Raw genomic sequence first — 15,400 nt, 5'->3', positions numbered from 1 at the left:
CAGGAGGATTTTGCTGCAGAAGAGGAGCAAGAGAGGCTGCTTTTGTGGGAAAAGAAAATGGGATTAAATGAATGGGAGAGGAGGTAAAAGCAACCCTGAGCACTGAGAGAGAGATTGAAAATGATGTGGTCACACTCAACCAGCCAGTCGGATTTGCATTGTTAGCTGGAGAGGAAGGAGAAGGGAGTGCCAAAGGCCTAGAGAACTGCTTCAGAGAAGCCTGGAAGCTACCACTAGCTCCTGAGCCACCTAATGCACACCCCTGCTCTGGACACTACTCTCTCACAAATGGTCCTGTAAGCTTTCCAAAGAACTGCCTGCATATTGAGCAACTTTGCTTGTAAACTGTAATCTGAAATTCGAGATTTCGCTTTACTCTGTTTCAGAGCAACTTCCACACTTAATCATGGAAATCCTTTCATGGTTGGAAGTGACACTGTTTACTTCACAATGGTGGACGCCCAAGGCAATGCCTGCTCTTTCATTAACAGCAACTATATGGGATTTGGCACAGGGCTGGTACCAGATGGCTGTGGCTTTACCTTACAGGTGAGAACATAATTTCCCATTTTTTACAGTTGCTTTAATATTAGTTGGTGTTACAGGCCTGTGCAATTATTCAGCTTCGAATAGCTGAAGCCGAAGCCAAATAATCCGCCCCACTCCTCAGGTATCACATGGAGTTGAGTGTCCCCAATTTGCACAGGGCCCAAATTCCTCACCAATTCCCTTCTGGTTCCAGGGACCCCTTTAAAAAGCCCTGCTGTGTTTCAGCACCATCTTGGAAGAGGTGCAGGGAGTGCTGGAGTTGTAGTCCTTTCACAGTGCTTTCCCCATTGACTTTCAAGATGGTGGTGTAACACAGCAGGGCTGGAACAAGTAGGAAACGGATGAGGGATTTGGGTCCAGATGGAGGTGCATGGTGGGAACATTCACCTCTGTGTGGTACCTGAAGGGCTGAGCAGACTATTTGACTTTGACTATTCAGAGCTGAATAATTGCATATGCCTAGTGTTTTATATTACTAGTAAATGATACTACATTATGAAAGACTGTAAGTATTTTTCATGAACTGAATTTCGGGAGGGTGATTCCATGCTCGAGTAGAGGCTTCTTTGTGTCTGTGTCGGGATTGCAGAGTTATGAGGATCAGGCATATTTATCCAGGAAATAAGGTTTCCAAGCTTTGTCTTTTGCATTAGTCTAGCCCGTGTGCTCCCTAGGCAATGCCATGTGTGGTAATGATCTGGGGAGGGGAAGGTCTATGCCCTCTCTCTGGTCCATTTGTGGGCATAAGCAGTATGGGATAGGCCTTGTTGCAGGGCCCCCCACCTTCTCAAACAGGTGAGGGGGGCAATTTGGAGGGGAGAAATGGCAAATTGGGAAAAGATGAAGCAGCCCTCCCCCTGCTGTTTCTCTGCTTCATCTCAAATGGCACGGCTTCTTGAAAAGCATGTAACTTCTGGAACAATCTTGTGACTCAAAACAGGCTTTTCACCCCCATTTTAAAACTTTTTATTCAGTATATTTTGCATTAGTATCTTTGTAGTGATTGATTGCCTGACTGCTGCTGTTTTAGGCCTTTCTTGAGGTGGTGGTGGTGGTGGTGGTTCTAAAAATAAATAAATAAATAAAATCTTAGCATTGAATAAGATGTAAATTATCAGGTAGGTTGTGTTTTCATTCATCCCCATTGGGTTCTGTTTGACAATCTCTGACTTTTACTTATTTTTAGAATAGAGGTGCCAATTTTTCACTGCAGCCCGATCACCCAAACTGCCTGGCTCCTAAGAAGCGGCCATATCACACAATTATACCTGCTCTAGCAACTGCTGCAGACTCTGGGGAACTTCTCTGCTCTTTTGGAGTAATGGGTGGGTTCATGCAGCCTCAAGGACAGGTACAGGTGAGTCTCCATTGATCTTTAGCAGATAGGTTCACCATTGAGGATGGAGCTAGCATCTCCAGGTAAGGCTGGGAAAGACTCCTGTCTGAAACCCAGAAAAATCTGGAATCCATCATACATGCATGGATGTAATGTTTGTATATGACAAACACATGTAAAATCCAAGATTCAGAGGCTTAAACTGCACAACTGATATGCCAGATAAAATCTTGAAATTGTTATATGGGTCTAGGCATGTTGTATTTTATGTGCGTATGTGTTTGTTTGTTTTTAAATAATATTTTACTAAAGTTTCAGTAAAGTTTTGCAATCAATAATGACAAATCCCCTGAGCTGCCATACCATTGCCTCCCCCCATACAAAATACCTGAGCATGGAGAAGGAGTGGGGGGAGAAGGAAAATAAATATATACATTCATGAATAATATGCATTTGCATACAGTTTCAGGCTGAATCAGTTTCAGTTTGTGACTCGTGAGGATGTGGACAAGCTGCATGGAGTGATGCGGCCTACCACCTGTTCTCTTGACCCTTGCCCAACATGGCTAATACTTTCTGGCAGGGAGGTGGTTGTAGAAGGCCTAGTAGAAGGCTTCTCTGAGGCAGGGCAGGATGCCTACTTGCCTTAAGGAGGCAATTATTAGACCACTTCTGAAAAAGCCTGCCTTGGATTCCTCAGAGTTGAGCAACTATAGGCCTGTCTCCAACCTTCCATGGCTGGGCAAGGTAATTGAGAGGGTGGTGGCCTCCCAACTCCAGGCAGTCTTGGATGAAACTGATTATCTAGACCCATTTCAGACTGGCTTTCGGGTGGGATATGGGCTTGAGACTCCCTTGGTTGGCCTGATGGATGATTTCCAAATGGGAATTGACAAGAGAAGTGTGACTCTGTTGATCCTTTTGGACCTCTTGGTGGCTTTTGATACTATCGACCATAGTATCCTTCTGAAGCGTCTGAGGGGGTTGGGGGTGGGAGGCACTGCTTTGCAGTGGTTCCACTCTTACCTCTTGGGCAGATTCCAGATGGTGTCCCTCGGGGACTGTTCTTTAAAAACTGAACTTTGGTATGATGTCCATCAGGGCTCCATATTGTTTCCGATGTTTTTTAACATTTACATGAAACCGCTGAGAGATCATCGAGAGATCATCAAGAGATTTGGTGCACAGTGTTATCAATATGCTGATGACACTCAAATCTTTTTTTCCATGTCAACATCATCAGGAGAAGGCATAACCTCCCTAAATTACTGCCTGGAGGCAGTGATGAGCTGGATGAGAGGTAACAAGCTGAGGCTGAATCCAGATAAGATGGAGGCTGGAACTCGGGAGATGATTTTGATCTGCCGGTTCTGGATGGGGTCACACTTCCCCAGAAGGAACAGTTATGCAGTCTGGAGGTGCTTCTGGACACAAAACTCTCTCTGGTGTCCCAGGCTGAGGCAGTGGCCAGAGGTGCCTTTTATCAGCTTCAGCTGATACAGCAGCTGTGTCCGTTTCTTGAGATAAATGACCTCAGAACAGTAGTACATCTGCTGGTCAGACTTGACTACTGCAATGAGCTCTATGTGGGGCTGCCTTTGTACATAGTCTGGAAACTGCAGTTGGTCCAGAATGTGGTGGCCAGATTGGTCTCTGGGTCATCTTGGAGAGACCATATCACTCTTTATCTTAAAAGATCTACACTAGCTGCCAATAGGTTTCCGGGCAAAGTACAAGGTTTTGGTTATAACCTATAAACCCCTAAACAGCTTGGGCCCTGGGTATTTAAGAGAATGTCTTCTTCGCTATGAACCACACCGCCCATTAAGATCATCTGGAGAGGTTCGTCTGCAGTTGCCACTGGCTCGTCTGGTGGCTACTCAGGGACGGGCCTTCTCCATTGCTGCCCCGAGGCTTTGGAACACACTTCCTGCTGAAATATGAGCCTCCCCATCTCTTATCACTTTTAAAAAGGCAGTCAAGATGCATTTGTTTACCCAGGCTTTTAATTAGATATTGTTTTAATTGTGTTTTAATTGTGTGTTAATAGTTTTAATGTTTTAAATTTTAATTGTTGAAATGTGTTAATATTTTTATTGGTTGTTTTTATTGTTTTGTAAACCGCGCAGAGAACTTGCGTTTGGGGCGGTATAAAAATGTGTAATATATTCGATGCCACTGTTAGTTCATTCTGCTCAACATGAATGCCTCTGATCAGTGCAGAATGCTGGGTTGCATTTGCTAGTGGTTCAAGGGCCAAGTGAAACAGAAGGGATATGACGGGCATCCCTGTCTTGTTGTGCTAGGAGAGCTGTATAAAGTTCATATCCAGTCAGCGCTATATTCCTGGAAGCCCAAACCCCCAAATGCAATGACAGAAATTATCTACAGATTTTGTCAAAGGCCTTCTCTGTGGCTCTTGACAAAAGGTACCACGGAGAAAGTTCTTGCTCCAAGTCCATCAGCATATGCCCACACTGCTGTCCAGAAATGAATTCTGTCTGAGCAGGGTATATTAAACTTGAACACACTTTTGGCTAAGGCTGTGGTGATGATTTAACATTTGTGAGAGAGATGGACCTATAGCTGCTTACATAGTTGTGGGTCCTTATTGGACTTTAAGATTACAGTGCTAACAACCTCAGTCATAGAAGTAGGGTTATACACATGATCGGGTTGCCTATCATTTATGTGAAACAACACCAAGATTAATTCATCTTCAAGTGTTTTATACCTTATATAACACTTATATAAGTGTTTTTGATGTAAACCATCAGGAACAAATGCTGTACCCCATTTCATATTTTTAAGCACCTGGCCATTCATTCTACTTTTTGACTTGGAGAAAAATGCAGGAGGTTAAATGAGGCAATGAATTTCTGCAGATACTGAATGCCAATTTTATTCCCCTTATGCAATTTAGAATAGAAGCCATAAAATAATTCATTAATTTTCACTGGGTTCCACACTCTACTCACCTCATCCCAAAGGGAGATATTTTTTCTGTTCTTTATTAATGTTATGTATCAGAAGCTTTATTTCTCCACTTTCCCAATACTCATGCTTTACATAGGTTAGAATGAAATCCATCTTTCTAGAATACAAGAGGTTAAGTGTAAAGTAAAATGTGCGGTCAAGTCGATGTCAACTCCTGGCAAACAAAGAGCCCGGTGGTTGTCTTTGGTAGAATACAGGAGGGGTTTACCTGTACCATGGCCATCTCCCACGCAGGTATGAGATGATGCCTTTCAGCATCTTCCTATATCGCTGCTGCCCGAAATAGGTGTTTCCCATAGTCTGAGAAACATACCAGTGGGGATCCGAATTGGCAGCCTCTAGCTTGCTAGTCAAGTCATTTCCCCGCTGCACCATTAGGTAGCTTCATTTAGAATACAATAGGTTAACCTTTTTGAATGGCTATGTTCCTAATGATGTTCCAGGTTTATGGAACAGTTTTCTCTCTCCTTGTTCTTTTTGTCCCATTCCAGTACTCTTGTATTCCTGTAGGTCCTACTGAACATGTTGGAATTTGGGATGAACCCACAAGAGGCCTTGGATGCTGCTCGTTTTTGTGTTGAATACAACAACAAAAGTAAGACTTAAAATAAGGAGTTCCTTCACAAGTAGTTTTCAAGAAGGAAATGGTCTTCCTTGGGATGGCTAGAGAAGACTTGTGAGGAACCTTGCAAGAAAGGTAGTGCCTCTATGACTATGAAAGAGTAGCCATGATATAGTCTGTTCAACAAAATCAACAGAGTCCTTGTGGGCCCTCAAAGACTAACATACATTGTGACATGAGGTTCTGTAGGCTCGCACCACACACATTATATTACTATTTAAAGTTCTGCAGTACACTGTTGGTTTCACTGCAACAGCCTATCATGGCTACTCTTTATCAAAGAAGTACTACAGAAGCATGTCATCATTTTTTTTTGTATAGGCGCAACAAGACCCTCTATGTTGGTTTCTTTTTATATATGTTGGTTTCTTTTCATATTGAGTTGGAAGGTTGCTCATCTACTTCAACTGGTTACCTGAAGACAACACGTGATACCTTTAAAGCCTCCTTGAAAGCTGACAGGCTATTTTTGAAAATTTCCCTGAACAAATGATTTCATTGCCAAATTGTTGCTATTTATGCCAAATTGTTGCTATTTATGAGGTTCTTAAATTTAATCTTGACCTCTCAGTCTCTGCTTCATTCAAAACCATTACTTTTGTGGATAGAGTGAACCATTATTGTTCCATGTTGATTTTTTTTTTAATTGAGGGACAACTGTATCACAGAGCTGATTGTCTTTATAGAGAGTAAAATCTCTACAAATTGCTTCCATCTGTATTTTATTCCTATCATTGGCACACCTTTTCTTTCCATGATCTTTAAGTGGGTACAGGGATGCTAATATTGTGATGGTATTTAGTTGGAGTCTATAGATGACTGCTTCTCCATTCCGATCGTTCCTAGCCATCTGTTTCGACCCCTAGTCCTGCTGAAATTGGTAGGGGTTTATATTTATTTATATTTATAGACTAGTCTTAGTTTCCAAAAGACTAAGACCAGATATCTATTTCTGAAGGAACTGGAAATGTTATGATCCCTGTAGACACATGACTGGAACACCTGTGGGTGAGAGGGAGGTACCAGCAGACTTGGAGTAACCTGCAAATACACCAGTTTCACAAAAATCTGAAGAAAAAATCCAAAGGGGGCAATAAAACCCCACTCCAGTCTGCTCTAGTTTAACTCATTGGAGTGGAATGTTTATGGAGTCAGAGGACAGTTAACAAAGGAGCAGGTGGGTGTTGCTAATGGAACTTGGTAGGTAGTGAAGCAGGGGGAAAGGAGGGCTTGAACAAAAAGCGGGAAATTTCTCAACTTAAAGAATGCTCCCTCAAGACAGTCACAACCCCTTCTGGTTCTGAAGGGGAGAGTTGCCTAAAACATTCATCCTGCTCAGGCACGGGCTCAGGTAACACATGCACACCAAGGATATGCTGCAACATTTTATTGTGGGTCCATACTTGTTTATAAAAATAGTCTGAATTCAAACTGACTATTCTTTTAATATTGCATGTTCACAGTGAAATGGTTGAATGCTATTCTTTTATACAGCAGATGCATGGTACATCTCCTTGGAAGATGGTATCCCTCAGTACATTGCAGAAGCATTGAGAGTCAAGGGCCATACCGTCATGGTGCCTGTAACTGGGCACAGCAGGAGCATGTTTGGACGTGGTCAAATTATCACCAAAGGAGACTGGTGGAGGCAGCCCTGGAGAACACTTTCTTCTTCAAACAGTGTCTACTGGGCTGGATCCGATCCTCGAGCTGATGGTTGTGCATTGGGATACTAGCAGAAATAATTGTGTAGGAAGCGGGTAAAATCAAATTCTAAAGTGTCTCAAATGCTAATATGCTGGAAAATGGATCAGAATATGAATGTTTGATCCATGGCCATAACTCAGTGATAAAGCATATGCTTTCCATGTAGGTGTCAATTTCAGTCAGAGGTATCTCCTGCTTGATACTATGGAGAACATAGCTGTCAAGGGTAGAATGAACTGGGCTAGATAGACCATAGGGCAGACTCAACATAAGCCAGCTCCTTCCATCTGTATATATCTCCAAATGTCAGGTTGTGGGGGACCTGGGACAAAGCTCTGAACTGGCCTCCCTATGACATTTGGGCCCCTAATACCCCCCCTCCCTTGACCATGTGATGGTCAGTGGCTCCTCCACATACCCCACCAGAGAAGGGTGAAATCCTTTAGTGGTGACAGCATATGCTCCCCCTCCTACACACACACACACACACACACACACACACACACACACTAAGACGAGCAGCTGCTGTGTCTCATCCCTGTTCACCAACGGGGCCAGACAGAGGGTGGGAAGAAGAGGAGCTGCCCCTCAAAGGCTGTTAGAGCTCCTACTCCCACCCTCTCCATTGGCCAATGGGCTTTCTCCCAAATGCTTCTGTTTAAGCTCATTTGCATGTGGGAAAGGCAGGAGGAGGAGCTGCCATGCAAGTCTCTTGGCTCAGAGAATCATGTGGAAGTTGCTTCTCCTGCCTTTCCCACTGGCCAATGGGAGCATCTCCTAGAAGCCCCATAGGGGATTCCAAGAATGTTCCCATTCATAAATAGGGATGTGGGGCCAAGTGAAGTAGTATCAGCATGAGTCTCTTGGTAACTAATTGGTAGTTGTCTACCAACTCTTAGTAATTTACTAATGCCATCACTACCACCAGTACTGGGAGTGTCCAGGGGTTGACCTAAGCAGGTGGGCTTTGATGTATGTAGGCCCCTGACCATCCCTTGACTCAACTCTAGTCTCTACTCCAGTAGCCATGGTTTGTACTGAAAAATAGAATAAAAAATACTGGTTTGGATCAAAAGTTGCCCTTCCACTAGCACAAAGTCACTTTCTCTTATAAAAAGGGCATTTCCAACTTAGCAGAATATTGCTAGGTGAGAAAACTGCTCCACATCCAGATGAGTTTCTTTATTTGTCCAAGCACTTAAACAGGACTTTGCACAAGCTCTTTCTAATACCTTTTAATAGTCCGCTGGGCTTTATATGTTGCAGCGTATATCCTCGTTCACTGTGTTTCTCATACTGTAATGCAACCGCCGATGCACTGTGATGTTTGAAAAAGAGTTCACAGAACCCTCCTCCTTGTTCTTTGCATACAAGCCATTGTTTCCTCCCTCAGCACTCTAGATTTTGCCTTCCTGACAAATATGTAAACATGTGTTTTAAAATGGAGGAAAGGGCAATCAGTTCCAAAAATGTCAATATTGACTGATATTTTTTCTCCTGCCTCTTAATTTTTTAAAATTCAGTTTTACAGTATATGTGTATTTTGTATGGATTTTTATATATGTTGTTTACAAAATCATTTTTATTGGAGATATGTGTTTTAAAATCAAAGAAAGGGCAATCAGTGCCAAACATGTTATTATTGACTGATATTTTTTCTTCTGACTCTTAATTTTTTAAAATTCAGTTTTGCTGTATATGTGTATTTTGTATGTATTTTTACAAATGTTGTTTACAAAATCATTTTTATTGGAGACAATATTGGTACTATTGAAATTATTATGCAGCTTTCTACACTTTTAAATCTACTTTCCTAACAAATGTCTAATCGGGGGAAAATACCCACAAATAACTCCCTCCATGTCTGTGTTGATTAAATTTGTATTAATGTAATGTTTCTGAAATGAATTTTATGACATTTTCTGGTATACTATATTAATGAGTATTTTATTAATGGAGCTACATTTATCTTGGGATGATTGCAATGACCAGTTCATTGCCCTGTCCAGAAATGTCCAGACTGTCCACTGGCAGCACCAGAATTCAAATGTACCAGAGAAGTGCTCTGTTTCCTCTAAGGTGTGTGCACGCTCACAAGTCTTTGTATGTCCGCTGAGTTAATTTTAGATCCCGCTCATATTGAATCAGGAAGGCCCCATTCTGAATGCATGTGCGCGCAGACTGCCTGGATACTACTGCCCAGAACAAAACTCATTCTGCACAGAGATGTGAAAAAATTAGACACACCACTGGGGGAGTACTTCTACACACAGCAGGCTTCACCACGGGTTTGCAGGGAGGTTTTACTGCGAACCCGAAGCTGTCCCAAAAAACCAACAGGACTAGTGGATTTTTAAACCGTAGCTATAAATCAGGCTACAGCTTAACATGCAGTGAAAAACCCAAATTGTGTGTGAACTACTCCCCGATAACTCACAGGGACTTCAAGATATATCTGGCCGATATGTGAATGCACCCCCTTCATTCTGGAGGAGATGCGAGTTAAAGGGGTTTAAAAGCCTGTGTGGAAAACCTCCTGGAACTTTTACACACATGGCTGTTAGTTCCAGAATGGAGGATGCAAGTCCACATAGCTGGATTTACCCCAAAGTCCCTGCAAGCTATCAGGGACCAGTTCACACCCAATTCTGCTTTCCCCCGAATTAGGGCTGCGCATTCTAGCTTAGTCCGAATTATGTTTGGGGTAAAAGAAATTCCTCTATTTGCAGCACCTTTTTCGGGGGGGGGGGAGAGGTTTCTGCTATGCCCCAATGCTTCTCTGTGATGTGTGGAGGGGCCATTGTTAATAAATCAATCTGTGGTACGGAGTGCAGGCAAAATAGAGCCAGCCACACTTGATTTTTGTGTTCACCCTTCGTTGGCCTCAGATTGGGCTCTCTCTGTCTTGCTGCTGAGGGGGGAAGTTTCCCACTCTCCCTTCCTTGCATGTCTCCTTCCTTCAACTCTCCCTGTGGCTGCCAGAGGCTCCCCTGACAAATTGGGTGTGCAGTTGGGAGCCTAAAGTTCAGTTATCAAACATAGTGAGCAAGCCTTTGCCTTAAGTGACCTTACAAGTTTAATTAACGTCCCATCATTATGGGACCTTAACCTCTGCTAACTTGGCAAAGAGGCACCTTTTAACATGGTGATTCTCTTTATTTAGCAGGGGGAGAGTAACTGGCCCTATCCACCCCCAGCACAGTACCGCCAGTGACTGTTGCTGGTGTCTGTCTTAGGTTTCTTTTAGATTTTGAACCCTTTGGAGACAGGGATCCATCTTATTTATTTATTATTTCTCTGTGTAAACCGCCCTGAGCCATTTTTGGAAGGGCAGTATAGCAATCAAATAAATAAATAAAGAGAGATTAAGGTCAAACTGCCGTCACTTTGATAAATTAACGAATTATCATCCCGGGTCATTCCTCCTTCCCAGCAAGCTGGAGAGTGTGTTTGGATCCACTCCACTTGGCAGGATATTGGGGCTGCCTTTCTCCACACGCTCCTTCCCCTTCCATTTGCCCTGCCCCTCTTTCTTTGGGAATGGAGACAGAGTGGGCAGAGCTAGGAGCCAGTTTCACTGTACACACCCCCCATCTCCTTGATTCTAAATACATAGAGCCACTGAGTTTAATAGGCAACTCACCACTATACTACATTACCCAGCAGTTGATTGTAGATAGCTGAGTGTTAATGAATTGCCCTGGAAGCACAAGGTTTGAGGGGACATCTGACGACTCCACCCCAGAAGTTATACTGGTTATGCTTGTTCTGTGATGCTTGTTCTCACCTGTAGTGCACCGCCTTTGGCTTGGAGCTGCATAGGGAAAATAACTTTGATGTGAATGAAGATTTCTTCAGCCCCCCACCCCCACTTCCCAGCCCCCTTTTGCATCCTTGCAAATCATCAACACCGACTTGATAGCACTTAACCAATCAATCAAAATTGATGCCATTCGTAGCTCGCTGAGTGTTTGCAAAGTGGTTGTGGATGTTAATACCTCTTCGGCCACCAACCCCTTCCCTAGTTTGCTGAACTGGTTGGTGGCCCTGAGGATCACCAACCAGTGTCCTGTTGCTTTGGCCGACTGTCAAACTAACAACAACAAAAGGGTCTCTTGCCTCCTCCTCTGGGATGTGATTGGTGGGGGAAAAAACCCAGAGCAAGCTGTGGGAACACACACAGAGAAAGATCCGCAGGGAATGCGGAGAGGAGCCAAGGAAATGCTGAGGTTTAAACAGGTTTAATGCCGCAAATTAAACAGCTCCAAATCTGCTGCAAAACAGATTCGCCCTTCCAATAACCTGTGGCATGAAGCCATGTCTGGATAACTCCCTGGAGAAGTACCCACTTCCAGGGAATACACAACACTGTCGGGAAGGTTCTGTTGTGTGTACCAAGCTGTTGTTCATGCACATACTTTGCTAGGATGTCAGCCACTGTGTTTTGTTTCATTTTTAATTAAAGACAGCGTCAGGAGGCTCCAAATTTGAGCAATGGGAAGATGGATGCTTATTCCTTTATCTAGTGGCTGTTTTTCTGCTCAGAAATAACCTTCCTGATCTGCTATATGTGATTCCAGACAGGTAAGCCTGTATATGGAACCTGTATATGGAACCCTGTGGAGAGAGAGACAGCTTTGGGTGAGTTTGAGTCGAATGTGGGGGATAAGGAGAGAGCTAAGTATTCCTCTCTCTTCCACTCAAACCATAGCTTCCTCAAAATGAATGCTTCATTTTTAAAATCTATATTTTGTGACATGCTTTGGATGTGATATGTAGTTATTTGTGCAAGTTTATATAGTAAATTGATTACAAATTGGTACTTAAGTGGTGGTCTGATACTTCCTAGTCCTGCTCTTACCTGCCTCACAGTGCTCAAGGTTGTGTGATAACCCAACAACTGAATCATTGCTAGGATGCTATTACTGAAATATTGTGCTACTCTACAATATAGGGTGGCCACAGCAACTATGCAAATTCTTGGTTAAAATCCTTACATATATCATGTTGTGCCTGTGGCAAAGCACAGTTTGATATTCCCATGGTGGCATTCATTTCTGGGTGGCAAAAGTTCTAGTACTGTACCCTAGAGAAGAAATATAGCACTGATTTATAGCTATACTTAAGCTGGATGCCATCACAGGGTGGCAAAGGTGGATCTCCTGACAACAAAGAGAAGAAATCAAGGTTAGCTACAGATTTTGGTAGAGTGCATCATCCTATATAATAAAAGGCTAAGTGAGTGGCCATGGCTTTGGAACGTTGGGGATCTGCGTCCCTGCCTCCCTGGGCTGTTCTGGGCCTGCGCAAAGCGCAGGCCCAGAAGAGCCCAAGGGACACAGGACTGCAGACACCAGTGTCCCACAGCCACGGGCGGCCATTAGCCGGTGTGTGGCGGCGGGGGGAAGTGGCCGAGGCGGCGGCAGAGCCGCCGCCTCGGCCATGAGCTGCGGCACGGCGAGAGGAGGCCGAGGCAACCAGAAGCGGCCGCCCTGAAAAAGGCGAGGGCAATGGCGGTGGGGGAAGACCGAGACGGGGGACAGGGAAGCTGGGCAAGGTGGCGGCGAAGCCGCCAACGAGGCCCCCGCCCACTCACACCGTCGCCCCCGCCTGCTCACCCGCCCTCCCAGCTGCCCAAAATCACCTTCCCCGCTCCCCCCCAAAAAAGATTAAGGGCCAAAATGGCCCATGAGAAGGTCGCCGCCCCCGCCTATCGCCCTCCCGCCCACCCAGCTGCCGAAGACCACCTTACCCGCTCCAGCCCGAGGGAAAAGAGAGGAGCTCACGAGCAGAGCTCCTCTCTGTGCTAAGTCACTGCTCAAACTGTCGCTATGGACGCAAAGGACGCCTATTGCGTCCATTGCGACAGTATGGGCAGCAGCTTAACACAGAGAGTAGCTCTGTTCCCGAATTCCTCTCTTCTCCTTCGGGCTGGAGCAGGTAAGGTGGGCTCCGGCAGCTGGGTGCGCGGGAGGGCGATAGGCGGGGGCGGCCACCTTCTCATGGGCCATTTTGGCCGTTATTCATCCACACACACACACCCAAAGTATAAGCAAAATAAGGAAGAACAAAAACAGAGACAACAACAAAAAAAAAAAAGAGAGAGAGAGAGAGGGGACAAGGGGGAAAAAAAGAGACAGAAAGAGAGAGAGAGAGACAGAAAAGACGGGATAGAAAGCTAGGGCCCGTTATCATGACGGGCTTAAAAATACTAGTTCTCTATAATTGCTTGAGGAACCAAAAATATACAAGATGCAAAAACCTATGAAGATGTGCTGCGCAACAGGATTTTATCTGGCCTACCTCTGGTATTACATTGTCCTGTGTGTGGAGATGGTCATACATAAGCCTGTGTTTTATAAACAGTGGGGAAGATATGAGCACCCACAGTCATTTTCTCTCCACTGCTCTATATGAATTTCAAAAGGCAGGTAAGTACCATGTCCAAAGTAGTTATCCAGAATTGGTTTTTGAAGTGTTGAAGCATATTGAATGAGGAGGGGAAACTTCAGATGCTTATTAAAAGCCTAACTCGACTGCACTTAGCAGGGATTGGAATGTTTCTGGAGAATCCAGAAGAAGATAAATGGAAGCTTCACCCCCAGAATTTTCTTCTGTTTGCAGAACAATCCTGGTAAAAAGTGTAAAACCTCTGTGATGCCATTCTTTTGTATGATTATATATCCATCTTAAGGCAAGAAATGAGATATGAAGTGTGACGCATAAGATGCTGATTAGAACATTAAAGTGAAGTTTTGTATCACTACTAAATTTCCAGTTTGATACATTGCAGTAAAGAGTGATGGTTATGTGAGTGACATGCATGTACAGCACCCTTGCCATAACCACATCATGTAGATGATACATAATGGGAATATGGGCATGGGCCATATAGTAATTTGGGTAGCTCCTGGGTAAAAATAGTAGAGGCATGAACAATACTAGACAAGAAGAGGAGAGGCAAAAATCACAAGCAGAATGTATTGTGAAAAATTCTACATGTGGGAGGGGAAGGATCATGCAAATCAAGCATTTTCCCCCATTTAACTTGGCATTACTACAATTATGTTGGAAATGGTGAGATTCATTTGCTCAACTGGTTATAGTTAAGGGGCTGCTGAAGAGATCTGACTATGTCTAGGTAACATACAGGTGTGTGTGTGTGAGAGAGAGAGAGAGATTCCAGTTCTGGTGGTGGTTGAGAATTTGTTCTAAGCAATCATCTCTAATAAAAGGCTTGGTGTCCGTCCGTGGACGGACACCAAGCGTGTGTCCATGCCTCCCTGGCCTGTTCTGGGCATGCGCGCAGCGCATGCCCAGAACAGAGCAAGGGAGACACGACCGCCAGCACCCGGTGGCCATCTTGGGTGGCCAGAAGCCGCCGCCTCGGCCAGAGGATGCGGCGCGGCGGAGCCATGGCCGAGGCCTGGCCGCACCGCCACTTACCCGGCTTCTTTGGGGTGGCTGCTTATGGCCGCCCAACATGGCCGCTAGACGAGGCGGCGGGGGAAACTGGATGCGGCGGTGGGCCCGGGCAGCGGTGGGCCCGGGCAGCGGTGGGCCCGGCCAGAGCCGCGGGCGGCAGTGGGTGGCAGGCCCGGCCGGAGCCGTGGGTGGCGGTGGGTGGCGGGAGGGGGAATGGTGGCGGGGGTCCGGAGCGCACAGCTCCACTAGCGCCCGTTATCCAACGGGCTTAAAAACACTAGTTGTATTATAGTTTTGAGACAAACTAATCGGTAGATGGAGCTATACCTACTTTGTAATGCATCCAGCTGTGCTCAGAAGACACATTTATTAAACTTTATAATGGTTCATATGCACTTACATGGGAGGGCTGTTGCTCCGTGGTGGAGTCCATGCTTTGCATGCCGAAGACCCCAGGCTCGGTCCCCCACCTCCCTAGATAGGACTGGGAAGGAACCCTGTCTGGAATCTTGGAGGGCTGTTGCCAGTCAGTGTAGGCAAGCCTGAGCTAGGTGGACCAAGGGTCTGACTCAGTATAAGGCAGCTTTGTATGTGATGTATTGTGGAGGGAGAATTAAAGTACCTTAGAGAGTAGAATGGTAATGGAAGAAATTAATTATTATATCCCACCTTTTCTTCCATCATGTAACTTGTGGCAGCATACATGTGATTCCCAGGTCATCATCCATCCAGGCACTGGCCAGACCTAGACTTGCTTAGCTTTA

The 15,400-nt window shown here is 44.8% G+C and overlaps 1 protein-coding gene across 1 annotated transcript in view; it reads left to right on the top strand.

Moving 5' to 3' along the window:
• The window catches only part of LOC128351275 (glutathione hydrolase-like YwrD proenzyme), a 55,804-nt gene extending 47,845 nt beyond the window's left edge, over positions 1–7,959 (top strand). The window contains exons 8-11 of the mRNA XM_053310664.1: positions 387–549; positions 1,736–1,906; positions 5,393–5,477; positions 6,999–7,959. Of these exons, the coding sequence (XP_053166639.1) occupies positions 387–549; positions 1,736–1,906; positions 5,393–5,477; positions 6,999–7,240 (661 nt within the window). The 3' untranslated portion in view covers positions 7,241–7,959. The remainder of the gene's footprint in view (positions 1–386; positions 550–1,735; positions 1,907–5,392; positions 5,478–6,998) is intronic.
• The last annotated feature ends 7,441 nt before the right edge of the window (positions 7,960–15,400 follow it).

The sequence above is a fragment of the Hemicordylus capensis genome, chromosome 3 (genome assembly GCF_027244095.1).
Source record: "Hemicordylus capensis ecotype Gifberg chromosome 3, rHemCap1.1.pri, whole genome shotgun sequence".
In the NCBI taxonomy this organism is placed as follows: domain Eukaryota; kingdom Metazoa; phylum Chordata; class Lepidosauria; order Squamata; family Cordylidae; genus Hemicordylus; species Hemicordylus capensis.
This window is presented reverse-complemented; position numbering and strand designations above follow the sequence as displayed.